Source organism: Gorilla gorilla, chromosome 1 (assembly GCF_029281585.2).
Source record: "Gorilla gorilla gorilla isolate KB3781 chromosome 1, NHGRI_mGorGor1-v2.1_pri, whole genome shotgun sequence".
NCBI lineage: Eukaryota > Metazoa > Chordata > Mammalia > Primates > Hominidae > Gorilla > Gorilla gorilla.
In genome coordinates, this window is record NC_073224.2 from 146,987,084 (window position 1) to 147,001,281 (window position 14,198).

A 14,198-nucleotide genomic window follows, 5' to 3' on the forward strand; every position below is an offset into this window, starting at 1 on the left:
AAAATCTGTATATTATGACATTGACAGTTTATACAAAATCCCAGAGACTATTGCCAGAGACTGAAAATGTCATCAAATGGTCTCAGGACAAGTTCATATCCTCCTGAAGTCTAACCCACCACAATAAGGTGACTCCTTCAGTAACTTCCATGTGATAGGTCTCATAAGATGTTCATTTCTGACATTATTGCTGCAGTCACTGTGAATTCTCAACATAAGTCTTTTAGTGCAACATTTTCATTAGGAGGAATTTCAAGATCCAGAATTAAAGTGTTATGCCTTAAATCAGACAAAATCTTAGCACCAAATTATTATAGGTGTTTCATTTTCTTGAGGAACTATTCCAAAAAAAAACCCAGCACTTCTTCAGGGAATGTACTGATAAGAATAAAGAACAAAATAAAGATTGTCATTCACAACTGTTTCAGATTTTGAACGCTGCTTTCAAGGTAAAAGCTCTTTTTAAAACCTATTTTATTTTTATACTTCTTATCTTCTTGGAAGCCTCACTTATTCATTCATTCTTTTATTCTCTTAAGAAATGTTTATGGATTACCTTCTCTAGGCCAACTGTTAAGGAAATAACAATAAATTATAATTTCCCTTCAAATTCTTATCATTCTTCCTCTTTTTTTAAAGCACTGTATTCTATATTAAAAGCAGATACACAAAATACCTGCCCTACTTTATAAGTTTCTTTTGTTCCATATTCTGAACAGCATTTTATAAAATTTTGGACACAATAGATTCTTAATATTTGGTGGTAGTGTTAGTAGAAAATTAGGGAACCACTGTATTTTTTAAATTCCAATGTCCAACGGGCCTTTTCATAGAAGATAAAAAAGAGCTCTGTCTCTCATTTCAGTCTATGTTCTCATGATTCAATCACAATAGATTTCATTTTTCCTGGGGTGCAAATTCAGTCACCACCTTGGCTTACCAATACCCTGCACCATCTAGTGGCCTGAGAAGGTGAATACAGACTACACAGTATATGGAAAGAATTCACTTGTCCTGTTATCTGAGGAATTTCAGGTAAAACATGGGTTCTTTTTAATGGAATCATTAATCCAGAGCCTAATCTTTCTCTATTCTCTTCACTTGCTCCTTTCTTGCTTCCCATTCTGAAGCTTCAAAGAAGCTCCTCTTTAAGTGTACTTTCCCAAGTCACTGCTATGATTTTAACTCAGAAGTCACTAAGTCAAATACCTACAGGGACCAGACGGGAAAGATAAATAAATGCTGAGGGCTGAAGCAAGAAAACTAGGAAGTGAGAGGGACTATAGCAGACCTCAGGACATGTGCCACACAGAGGTCACACCAGCCCACCATTGGTGTGTGTGAGAGGCTTGGTTAACTGATCTAATTTTCAAAAGAGCCAGAAATCTAGATGTTTATGTAAAATGTCCCAATTTGTAAATATTGGAAGAAACAAAACACAATCTGCCCAGGGCTGCCATTAGCAACCTGTGTTCTCATTGGTATTGAATTCAAAGCACTGAAAACACCACAGGTTTCCGAAATGTCCTTGAAGAATGTCAGTTGAGTTCTGTGATCTAACCTTACTGTCAAGGCAAAAGAGAAGGGAAAGATTCTTATCAGGAGTGTGATTTGATGTTGGTCTAATTAGTACATTTTCATTAGTCTAATTAATAGGTTTCCATTCTGCAGTTTTAAAAAAATGTAATAAAGTAACTTTTTTTAGGTAAGAAAGGGGGAATGAAACAAATATATATTAAATTTTAAAAATACATATTCAATTTTGCTCTTATTTATATAAAAAATTGGCACTGGAAGGATAAATTTAAAATTAATAAAAGTGATTACCTATGAGGGGTAGGACAAAGGAGAATAAAATTTCTCAATGACTACTTTTAATTTAGTTTTTATTTTTGAACCAGATGAAAATATTACATATTCAAAAATTACAATAAATTTAAAAATAAAAATAAAAAACATTAAAATCACATTTTTAAAATTACCTATCATACAGAGAAGTACGATAGGTTGAAAAATAGAGACTGGGCACCGTGCCATGTATCTGTAGTGCTAGTTACTAGGGAGGCTCATATGGGAGGGTTGCTTGAGCCCAGGAGTTCTAGATTATGATGAGCTATGATCATGCCACAGCACTCCAGCCTAGGTGACAGAGCAAGATTAAATAAATAAATAAATTAGAAAGCATAAAAATAAAAAACTATAACGCTGTATGAGGGAAGCAGAATTATAAAAGTTCAAGAAGAAGAAAAGGGAACAATGTTATATTTCTGATAGCTAAATAAATAATCTTGTAACTTAAAGGATGATACTCTTTAAATGGTATCAAGGTGCATGGTATTTATATATATTCCACTGGATACACTTAAGAGTTGTGTGACAGTTTTTTGGGGTTTTTTTTGTTTTTTTTTTTTTTAGATGGAGTCTCGCTCTGTCGCCCAGGCTGGAGTGCAGTGGCGTGATCTCGGCTCACCGCAACCTCTGCCTCCCAATTTCAAGCAATTCTCTGCCTCAGCCTCCCGAGTAGCTGGGATTACAGGCACCCACCACCACGCCTAGCTAATTTTTGTATTTTTTAGTAGAGATGGGGTTTCACCATCTTGGCCAGGCTGGTCTTGAACTCCTGACCTCGTGATCCACCTGCCTTGGCCTCCCAAAGTGCTAGGATTACAGGCATGAGCCACCGCGCCCAGCCACAGTTTTATTTTTAAATGCCAATATTTACAACACAAAACTGAAAACTACTTCCTTTAAAATTGTTTAATTTTATGATAAAAATTTTGGATGTTGATATAAAACATCAGAGAATTCATATCTTTTTCAAAATTCTTTTGAGAATGTGCAAACAAGAAAGTTCAAAGACCACCGATCTTGATTTTCCTGTACTGGAACCCACTGGAGTAATTTCTTTGTCTCTGGAAGGCCAAAGTTACATTACATATGATGACTAAGAGGCCACAAATTAGCACCTCTGAACACAACCATATGAATTAGTTTTGGATTAGCTAGCTTTTACTTAGAAAAACCTAAATTTTTAAGTGCCATAAGAACAGGCACCAGCACAAGTACATTTGGATGTTTGTAAAGTAGGTCCAGTATATGACATAAAGGATGGCCAGGCCTCTGCAGTGAGAGTTCAGGAGAACATGAGACCAGAGGCAGAAAGGATCTTGCCTAAATTTGCCAAGGCCAACGTGCTTGGATCCATCTTGGGACTCATCCAAGTGGATTTATAGCCAAACTGCAAGTTCAGTGGTACAAGGGCTCACCGTACCCACCTGTGTGCAAGGTCCTCAGGATGGGCCCTGGAGGGCCAGGGTCCTGGGGCATGTGAAGACAAGGGAAGCAACTCAAGTTGGAAATGAAAATCTTCTAAACTACTTTTCTCCATTCAAATAAAACATTAATTTCATTTAGTCTTGGGTGACTCTAAAAGGAAACCCGAATAACCATTTCTTCTCATTTGGTTCAAATTTTGTCCTTGGTATCCTTGTTTATATCCTTTACCGTGAGAAACCCCAGACCACCATGCCTCCCTCACTTCCCACCTGACCCTCTCAAGGCTCTTCACATCACCTATTCTGAACTCTTCTTAAGACTCCCCAGTTTTTGAGGCTTTTCCACTGTGCCCTCTGTCTATCATCAGCAAAATCCTCTATATCCTCAAATGCTTCTCTAAATATCTCCTGCACCTTCTTGTCCTAACACCAACCTGGCTCATCCCTGTGGATGCTGTTGTCCCTGCAGCCTTCCCAGCGCCCTCATACCACTGGAGTGGGAGGTAGGAGAGGGCTCTTCCATGCTTCTTTTAAGATATTCTTCCTCCCTCCTCTCTAATTCCTCCCCCTGCCCATTATCTTAAAACTCATGTCCTCTGATGTTGTCACTCACCTTCCTCATTCCTCACCTACTCACTCACAGATCACTGTCTTATCAAGGACTTTAGCTTTTGCTACTGACATCTTCCCCAGCACCTCCCGTCCTAAGTCTTACTGTTTTTAATACGCATGCATATAATCTGTATGACAGTCTGTCCTTGACTCTCTTCCAATGATCCTGCCTCCACATCCCTTAGCCATTCACTGCCATGGTGGCATCCCACCCTAGGTTTAATCACTCCTCCACAGTCTCAATTTCATGAATCCCACTAAAATTACCACATTGTTGTGGTCACCCTGCAGAAGCCAGATGGGCTCCTCCACCTAAAATTTAATTTGGATGTTGAGACTGATGATGCTACACTTGCACCAAGAGGGTGTGAAAAGGTTTATTCACATACTGCAGCTTTCTGGGGAGAGCAGGGCAGGCTCCCAAACTGGTTCAAAAATGGCTTAAGGGAGCAAAGAAAGGAGACTATCTTAGGATGTCATGGTGGTTAAGGGGTAGGACCACGGTGAGGGCTCTCTCACATGGGCTGGGTCTTGCACGGTTTGAACTTCCTGCTGGCATCAAAGGCATCTAGGCTTTCTTATGTTTGCACAGAGGAAACAGGAGTGGCAGGGCTTCAAAGCTGTCAGCACATATAAAAAATGGAGTCAGACTTGCAATATAGATATATATTTAGAGACAGTGTCTCACTCTGTTGCCCAGGTTGGAATATATGGCACGATCATAGCTTGTTGCAACCTCCACCTCCTGGTCTCAAGGGATCCTCCTGCTTCAGCCTCCGGAGTAGCTGGGACTACAGGTGCACATCACATTAAAGAGTTGTGTGACAGTTTTTTAGGGTTTTTAGCCATGCTTGGCTAATTTTTAAATTTTCTGTAGGAATGGGATCTCGCTATGTTGCTCAGGCTGGTCTTGCGCTCCTGGCCTCAAATGATCCTCCCGTCCCAGCCTCCCAAAGTACTGGGTTTACAGACATGTGACACTATGCCCAGCCTCAGATTATTATATACCTCCTATCTTTCCAGATCATTCTCTCTTTTCCCTAGACTCCTACAACCCCTCAACCCCAGAAGGACTTGCAATTCATTGATCCTACCACCTTTTCACTGTCCTTAAACTCTCCATATCCACTCTTCCCTCTTTAATCATGTTAAGTTCCATGGTGAATCATAATCATGCCCTTGCTTATATCCTCAACTTCCTTGCTCTCCTCTCCTTGCTCTTGTTCCTTTAGTAAAATGTGATTAAACAGAATTTCAGCCTACTCTGGACCTGCTTCCCAGGAGCTAATTATTGCTGGAGAAAGAAGCACACTCATACTAACTTGTCTCACTTAAATTCATGACCATAAACTGAAGTGGGCCCTACATGACACTCAACAAGCACACAATTATTCTCTGGTCCATTGTCTTCTCATTCTCCTAGATGACATTCCACACCTTCTCTTCCCTTTTCACATAATCTTTCCCACCTCCTCCCAGCTGATAGCATTTCTTTCTACATCTCTAAGAAAACTGAAGCAATCAGAAGAGAACTTCCAAAGATTCCTATTTACCATGCCTACCCACCTGCCTGCCTGTTTCCATAGATGAAGAGTCTGTACTCGTCTACAAATGATCCTTCCACTTGTGTGTTAGTTTTCAAACGCTTTTTCTCTCTCAAGGACACCACTCCAGCACTTCTCACTTCTTGTTTCTACATGAATTTTCCCTTTTCTTCCGGATCATTCCCATTAAAAACAAGTATTTCTCCCCCCACCACTTTCTCTTTTTTTTTTTTTTTTTTTTAAAGAAACAGGGTCTCACTCTGTCACCCAGGATGGAGTGCACTGATGCGATCATAGCTCACTACAGCCTTGACCTCCTGTGCTCGGCCTCTCCCCATTTTTTTTCAATATTCTTTTGACTCTGCTTCTACCACCAGTTACTGTCCCAGATTTGGGCTCCCCTTTGTAAGAGAACTTCTCAAAAGAATTGTTTGTATTAGCCATCTCCAGTTTCTCTCCTCTCATTTTTTTCTTAAATCCACTCTAATCAAGTTTTTCCTCTATTGCTCCACTGAAGGGTTATCAATGGCCTCCATGTCACTAAATCCAACAGTCAATTCTCAGTGCTCACTCGCAAAGGAGCACTCCCTCTTCCTAGATCCACGAGCTTCACTCGGCTTCAGGGCACCTTACTCGGGTCTCCCACTTCACTGGCTGCTCCCTTTCAGTCTCCTTGGCTGGCTCATCCACTACCCTGTCTTAAAGCTGCATCGGTCCCCAGAGCTCCATCCTCAGTCGTCTTTTATTTACACTCACTTCCTTGGTGATCTTAGGCAGTCTCATGGCTTTAAACGCCATCTAAATGCTGATATCTCTCATATACCTCTAGCTTGGACCACGCTCCTTAATCCTAGACTCATTCATACATACAACTGCCTAATCAAGATCTCCACTTCAATTTCTAATAGATACCTTAAAATGGAACTTCTCCAAAACTGAACTCCTTTTTTGCCTCAAACTTCCTCTACTTGTAGTCTTCCCCATCTCCCTTGGTGTTTTCCCCATAACCTTTATTAGCATTCTTATCCAATTTGATTTTATTGATTACATTTATTATTTATTGCCCCTCTCTCTCACATCCACAAGCGCAAGGATTTTTGTCTGTTTTGTTTATGTAACCCAAACAACTTGAATGGTGCCTGGGTACTCATAAATCTTTATTAAATGAATGAAGGAAACCACTAGGATTCATCCTTATCTTACTCAGAAATTACCGTCTCTTAACCCAAACAAAATCAATGAAAAATTGGTTTATCTGCAAGCAATAAAATAAGACCAAGTAGCTGTAGTTCCAGCTACATGGGAGGATGGCTTCAGCCCAGGAGTTTGAGTCCAGTCTAGGCAACATGGTAAGACCCCTCTCAAAAACAGAAAGAACAACCACCACAACAAAAATTACCTAGGTTTAAAACCTGTGTCTGTGTGTGGGTTGAGGGAAGGGGCAGACATGAAGGTATCTCTTCAGAACAAGGCACCTGAACAAGGCTTATGCAAAAACCAAGTGAGAATGAGTAATGTTTGCTTCTGGGGAAACCACTTCTCAGAGCAACAGGCCGGAATGAGCTCTAACGGGCCACCTAAACTTTGTTAGCATCACGCTTAAACGTGGTAGGTGGGGTAAAAAGCAGCCAAAAAAAAAAAAAGCTGCTTCTTCCATTACAAGTCACTTGGATCAACAGCTGTTCTCCCACTAGGGTGGCTCTTTTTTCCCTTATTTGGAACTCATTGTCAAAAGAAAGACACCACACCCTGTGTTATGTAGCCTTAACCAAGCAGCAGGCCACGTCCCAGGCTCCTTGCCTTCGGGACTGTATTTAATTCGGTGTTTTTGTTTTTGTTTTCTTTTGAAATCAGTGTTCCTGGATGGGGCCAGGAAAACTCTGAAGCTGTCTTAAAAACAATATAAACCAAAAAAGTCGGAATTTTTTAAAAGTACATTTAAAAAAAAAGTTGTAGGCCGTTAGAGGCGAACTGGAGCGTGGTAAGGGGGGCACCGAGTTCAGCAGCGGGGCGCCCTGTCCGCGTTCGACGCTGAGCCCCGTCCTGGGGGGATGCCCCGGTCTGCGTCTCCAGCTGCGGCAGACGCCCCCTTCCCCCGACCGCCACCAAGGGCGAGGGAGGACGAGACAGTCCCCAGGGAAGGAGCCCCAAGCTTCCCTTGAATTTCGAAACAACCCGTCCAGACCTGTCCTGACTCCAGAAGAGTCCATGGGGAGCGTCGGTGCTGCCGGGGCGGGTGGCGGGACGCGCAGCTGGGCGCACCGCGGGGAGCCGGAAGCCGGAGCAGACTGCGAGGCCAGCGCGGTCCGGGGGTCGCCGCATCAGCCCGCGAGGCGCACGCCCCAATCCGCGCGGAGCGTGCGACACCCCCGCTCCCGCGGCGCCCCCTCCCGCCTCCGCGCGCCTCCCCTTTAAGCTCCAGGCGCAGTCTATTTGTGTCGGCGGAGGCGAGGTGCGACTCCCCTTTATGGCGGAGTCGGCAGCAGCCTCTCTGACAGCCGCGGCGGCCGGGCGAACAGGGCAGGAGGCCGGGCCTCTGGCCTCTCGCCGCCGTCACTGCAGCCGGGCCGAGGGGAGCGCGGCGCGCGCCGCGGCGGGGGCGGGGGAGTGGGCGGGCCCGGCCGGGCAGGGGGCGGGGAGGCGGGGGGAGGCGGGGAGCCCGGCCGCCAGCGCTCGGGTCCGCCTCTGACTGCAGCGCGGCGGGGCGATGTGTGATTACCATGGCGAGGAGTCTCTGTCCGGGGGCCTGGCTAAGGAAACCCTATTACCTCCAGGTAGGCCGGCGGCCGCCCAGCCACCAGCTGCGGGAGCACCCGGCCGTGTGCCCTGCCGCGCCGCGCGGGACTCGCCCGCTCCCCTCCTCCCTCCCTGGGTCTGTGCCCGCCCGAACCCCGCTGCCCCCTGCCGTCCGGCACCTGGCGGCGCGCCCTCCCCAGCCCCCTCAGCGGCTCTGCCGACGCCCCCCACCGCGGCCCTCGCGGCTCCCGCGCCGCGGCCAGCCGGGCTCCAGGGTCCGAGTCGTCCCGCCCGGGTTCGCCCTCGCATCCTGAGAGCCCCGAGACGTGACCTGGGTACGACCCCGCGCTCCGGGCACTGCCTGCAGCCCTGCGCCGCTACAGGCGGAGCTCGACGGGCCGCCTTCTCCCTGGTGTTTTCGGGGCTTTCCCCCCTCCCCCGTGGGCCCCCGCAGGTCGGCTGCCCTTGACTCGGTGTCTTGGGTCTTAAGTCGGTGGTAGGAAAGGTGGTGTAGCATTCCTCCGTATCTTAGAAAATTATGACAATTTGTCACACCAGTGTTTCCTCAGGCTCCAAAAAGCAGCGTGTGCCTCGTGCCGAGCCCCTTGGTTGGGTCTTTCCGTCACACCCAAGATTTAAATGGGAGGTGGAGACCGATAAGCCTGAACCAGGCGGATGGGTGTTTGCTTTTTAAAGGAAAGGGGCTAGTGGCTGGTCTGTGGATCCCAAATACCCTAGTAATGCAAACGTAATTCTCAGTCATGTCGTGTGTACTGTTCGCGTGTTAATTTTTCATGATTTCCCGTTCCACCCTCTGTTCCGCTGCCAGTCTGTGCCTTGGAACCCTACTACTGCCTAAGTGTACTGTTTGGTCACCAGGGGGACCTAGTAGACACCTCGAGTAGCTGAGCGCAAATCCATCACTCCGATGGAAAAACAACTACAAATCAATGCCTTGCGTGGGTCAGCAGTGTTAGCCAACGCTGCATTCAGAGGACAGTATTCCTTTACCGCTTACATTAAAAGGCCAAAAGGTAGATGATTTGGGGTCAGCTGGTGCTTTTATAAATTATGAAAAAAGTTGAGAAGGTAACCATCATGAGGCAAGTAAATCTTACATTTTTGTTTGAAAATTGTATGTGTAAGTCATTACCCTGAAATGAGTGACGTACTGCAAATTGTAAGCATGATTTGACAACCCATGATATTAAGCGTGTACGAATAAAACTAAGTCTTTGTAGCAAGCACCACCAATAGTAATTGTGCACTTGAGTAACACTCTCACAACCCCTTCTAGAATTCAACCCAGGCCAGGTACCTCTGTGTAATCTTTTATGTGAGTTTAAAGAAAAGCTTACCGGGCAGGCGCGGTGGCTCACACCTGTAATCCCGGCACTTGGGAGGCCGAGGCGGGCTGATTCCTTGAGCTCTGGAGTTTGAGACCAGCCTGGGCAACATCGTGAAACCCCGTCTCTACTAAAAATACAAAAAAAAAAAAAAAAAAAAAAAAAAAAAAAAAGTTGGGTGGGTGCCTGTGGTCCCAGCTACTCCGGGAGGCTGAAGTGGGAGTATGGCTTGAGCCCCGGAGCGGAGATTGCAGTGAGCTGAGATCACGCCACTGCACTCCAGCCTGGGCAACAGAGTGAGACCTTGCCTCTTAAAAACAAAAACAAAAAAACGGCCAGGCGCAGTGGCTCATGCACTTTGGGAGGCCGAGGCGGGCGGATCACGAGGTCAGGAGATCGAGACCATCCTGGCTAACATGGTGAAACCCCGTCTCTACTAAAAATACAAAAAATTAGCCTGGCGTGGTGGCGGGCGCCTGTAGTCCCAGCTACTCGGGAGGCTGAGGCAGGAGAATGGCGTGAACCTGGGAGGCGGAGCTTGTGGTGAGCCGTGATCGTGCCACTGCATTCCAGCCTGGGCGACAGAGTGCGACTCCGTCTCAAAAAAAAAAAAAATAAATAAAAGTGTTTTACTGTGGAAACTTGTATACCTTCAGAAAACAGAAAACAATAATGAACTGTCATATGCCCATCAGCCACCTCATCAGTATTTTATTTCATTTCACCTCCCCCACTCCCTCTTCCAACCAAACTTATTTATTTATTTATTCATTTATTTATTTATTTAGAGACGGGTCTCCTTCTGTTGCCCAGGCTGGAGTGCAGTGGTGCCATCTGGGCTCACTGCAGCCTGGACTTTCCAGGCTCAGGTAATCCTTTCACCTCAGCCTCCTGAGAAGCTAGGACTACAGGCGCACACCACCATGCCCAGCTAATTTTTGTAATTTTTGTAGACAACGGGGTTTCGCCGTGTTGCCCAGGCTAGTCTCAAACTCCTGGGCTCAAGCAGTCCTCCTGCCTTGACCTCTCAAAGTGATGGGATTACAGGCATGAGCCATCAAGCCTGGCTGAACCAAAGTATTTTAAAGTAAACCTCAGGCATCACATCATTTCATCTCAGTACCTCAGTATGCATTTCTAATAGATAAGGATATTTTCAGACATAATCATAATACCATTATCATGCCTAACAAAGTTAATAACAATTTATTTTTTCCCACCCACTTCTAGATATGCATCAACCTGAGATTACTAACTAAATTTGATTTGCCATGGAGTGGGTTTACTGTGATTTGAATGGGTCTCTCTGCAAAAAGCAAAACAAAAAACCCTCCTCTTATCAGCTCATTCATGCCACAAATTCTTCTTATGAGGGAAACTAGTTTGATTTCGTGTTTTGAAAGAATGTCTTAGAATACAGACGTCTGGTTTAAGTAACTTTTCCTGTGAATGAATGTATTATTTTAATTTAGAGTGAGGGTATAACTATTCAGCAGGTATAAGAGATCTTGTTCTGTTTGGGGGGAGGGGAAGGGTAAGAGTACAGGAAGAAGTTGGATTTATTTCACAGATAGAGGGAAGAGATGGAGGGCCAGGAAGAGGAGAGAAAGGTTGCAGAGACCAGCTTTGTATACTTGCAGTTATGCTGTTTGTCTTGAACTGGATGGGGTCAAAGACCAGTTATGTCCTGAGGTGTTCAGGCCTTAGGAACTGTAAGTTCCCTTTTTTCTGCAGTGTACAGGAGAAAACTTCTAAGCAGTCAGCTTACTTGTAAAGGAACTTCATTCTCAGTATTTTTATTAATCCAGATATCACTGTGGCATTTGGTAACGCTTTTGGAAAACTGTGGCATTACACAATTAATGATATATTTTCAGCCATAATAGACATTCATGAGCTAATGCAGGCACCTATTCACTGTTTATAGCTTTGCTTATATAGCAGAAGAGATTCTACTGCCTGTGAAGAAAAGAACTTGTGTGGTATATGCATACAACAGAATATTATTCAGCAATAAAGTGAAATGAAGTTCTGATACACACTGTAACATGGATGAACCTTAAAAACATTAAATATATGAAACTAGTCACAAAAGATCACGTATTATTTCATTCATATGAGATGTCCAGAATGGGCAAATCTATAAAGACAAAAAGATAGATTAGTGGTTGCCTGGGGGGAAATGGGGAGTAACTACTGATGGATACGAAGTGTTCTTGAGGGGGACAGAAATGTTCTAAAATTGATAGTGGTGATGGTTGCCCAAGTATGTGAATATACTAAAACCTACTGAACTTTATACTTTAAATGAATAAATTGTAGGATATGTGAATTATTAGTATATCTCCATAAAACAGTTGAAAAATAAATGAACAGAGTTTATCTCATGAAAGTCGTCCTTCTTCTCTCTGCCTTTTGCTGCAGATTCCACCAAGGTCAGCTTTTTGGTGCAGGGAGCACTTCTTCCAGGGGAGCTGGGCAGGCACACTGTTAGTCTGTGCAGCCTCTCTGTGGGGTAGAAGGACTTGTGACCTGCCTGGAAGGGCCAACAGACATTTACCTGAGCAACAAGCTTCTCATGGCAAGGCATCGTGCCCAGAGCAAGCAAGCTAATTTACAGTTCCATGTTTTCCAGATATTTTGTTGAAACATTACTTGGGAAATAACACTTCCTGGACTGGCTAAATGTGCAGCACATTGAACAGAGTAGAATCCTGCCTCTGAGATCAGAAACTGTGGGTGTATTAACTGCTTAAACCATTTTTAGGCAGTATTTTCTTCCACTTGCCATTATGGTGCATACTACTTGTGGCCTGCTTGGGTGTGATAACCCAGAATGACACCTGCATTTGTCTTTTTTTAGCAGTGTGTTTTCTACAAACTAGGATCTACTTTGTTTAGGGTTTACTCATAGTCTGAGTGAAGCTGATAACACAGCAACCCTATAATTTGTTGGTTTTGGTTTAAAATACCTTCTTCCTTCTCACCGTCGTTAAGTCCTGAAAGAATGAAAGTTAAGACAATTCAGCATAATTCTCTGTACTTAGATTATACACATTTTCCATTCCAATCATTCTGCCTATGTGTTCTGTTGCATATGAAAAGTTGGTGCAGTTCTAATGGAATTTGAAGTCCCATGTACTTGGGTCCTTTGAAGGTTTTCAAGCCGTTTTGCTTGTAAGGGGCTTAAAGTTTTAGAAGTATCCTCTTGAAAATGACTGCCCTAGCAATTTCAGTATGTGTTCAGTAGGGTTGTTATGAGTGAATGGGTAGATGGCATGTTCTAGCTAGGGTGTTTGCACTTGTTTAACATTTCCGATACCTGGCACTTTGGCTCATATTAGTACAATTTTTCAAACATGACTACTGTGGATGGTTTGGTTCCTTATGAGTTAATGTGGATATTTTGTGAGATTTAGTGCCAGACAGGGTTACTGATGCAGATTAACTGGTAATAGTAGTAATGTTGCCAAATACTGTAGTAAAAATGGGCTTTTTGCCCATTTTCAGTCTCCAGGATTATTTTAAATCTAAGGATAATTAGAGCCTATGGTTATTCTCTATCCTCCAAAGACAATAGAGGGAGAAGATCTGTAGTTTGTATAGTTCTCATTAACTTTATTAGACCTGCTGTTCAGAGATTAGCTTTTGCCTTTGCCTGAAATTTAATCTCCAGAACTATGATTAGCTTTCTGAGACTGGTATGTGTACAGAGAGCCACTTGATATTACCATTAGTTGCTTTTGAACCTTTGTTAGAAGTGCAAAGAAATGGTGAATTCTCAGGCAGATTGCATCCTTACCACATTTCTTTCGAACTGGACCATACAGTAAAAGTGTTTCTTCATTGTAGTCTTCTCAGTGCCTCAGATTTTTTTTTTTTAAGTTAAAGACTTAAAAGTTTTTAGAGCCATTTTAAGTTCACAGCAAAATTGAGAGGAATGCAGAGATTTCCCATATACCCCTTGTCCTTTCACATGAATAGCCTCCCTCCTTTTCTTTTCTTTTTTTTCCCCTTTTCTTCTTTTCTTTTCTCTTCTTGATACAGGATCTCCCTCTGTCACCCAGGCTGGAGTTCAGTGACACAATCATGGCTCACTGCAGCCTCTCCCTCCCATACTCAAGTGATCCTACTGCCTCAGCCTCCTGAGTAGCTACAGGCACATCCCACCAAGTCCAGCTAATTTAAATATTTTTTTTAAGAGACAGTGGTCCCACTGCATTGCCCAGGCTGGTCTTGAATTCTTGGGCTCAAGTGATCCTCCTGCCTTGGCCTCCCAAAGTGCTGGAATTATAGGAATTAACCACTGTGCCTGGCTCCTCCCCTATTTTCATTTTCTTTTCTTTTTTCTTTCTTTTCTTTTCTTTTTTTTTTTTTTGAGACAGAGTCTCGCTCTGTCACCCAGGCTGTAGTGCAGTGGTGTGATCTCAGCTCACTGCAGGCTTTGCCTCCCAGGTTCATGCCATTCTCCTGCCTCAGCCTCCCAAGTAGCTGGGACTACAGGTGCCCGCCGCCACTCCTGGCTAATTTTTTGTGTTTTTAGTAGAGACAGGGCTTCACTGTATTAGCCAGGATGGTCTCGATTTCCTGACCTCGTGATCTGCCTGCCTTGGCCTCCCAAAGTGCTGGGATTACAGGCGTGAGCCACCGTGCCCAGCCCCCTCCCCTATATTTAACATCCCCCA

General features: G+C 44.2%; 1 protein-coding gene across 1 annotated transcript in view; it reads left to right on the plus strand.

Annotated features, from left to right (window-relative positions):
- The first annotated feature begins 8,054 nt into the window (after positions 1-8,054).
- Positions 8,055-14,198, plus strand: part of DIPK1A (divergent protein kinase domain 1A) — a 124,075-nt gene continuing 117,931 nt past the window's right edge. Inside the window, exon 1 of the mRNA XM_031004022.3 lies at positions 8,055-8,205. Coding sequence (XP_030859882.3) covers positions 8,152-8,205 — 54 coding nt within the window. The 5' untranslated portion in view covers positions 8,055-8,151. The remainder of the gene's footprint in view (positions 8,206-14,198) is intronic.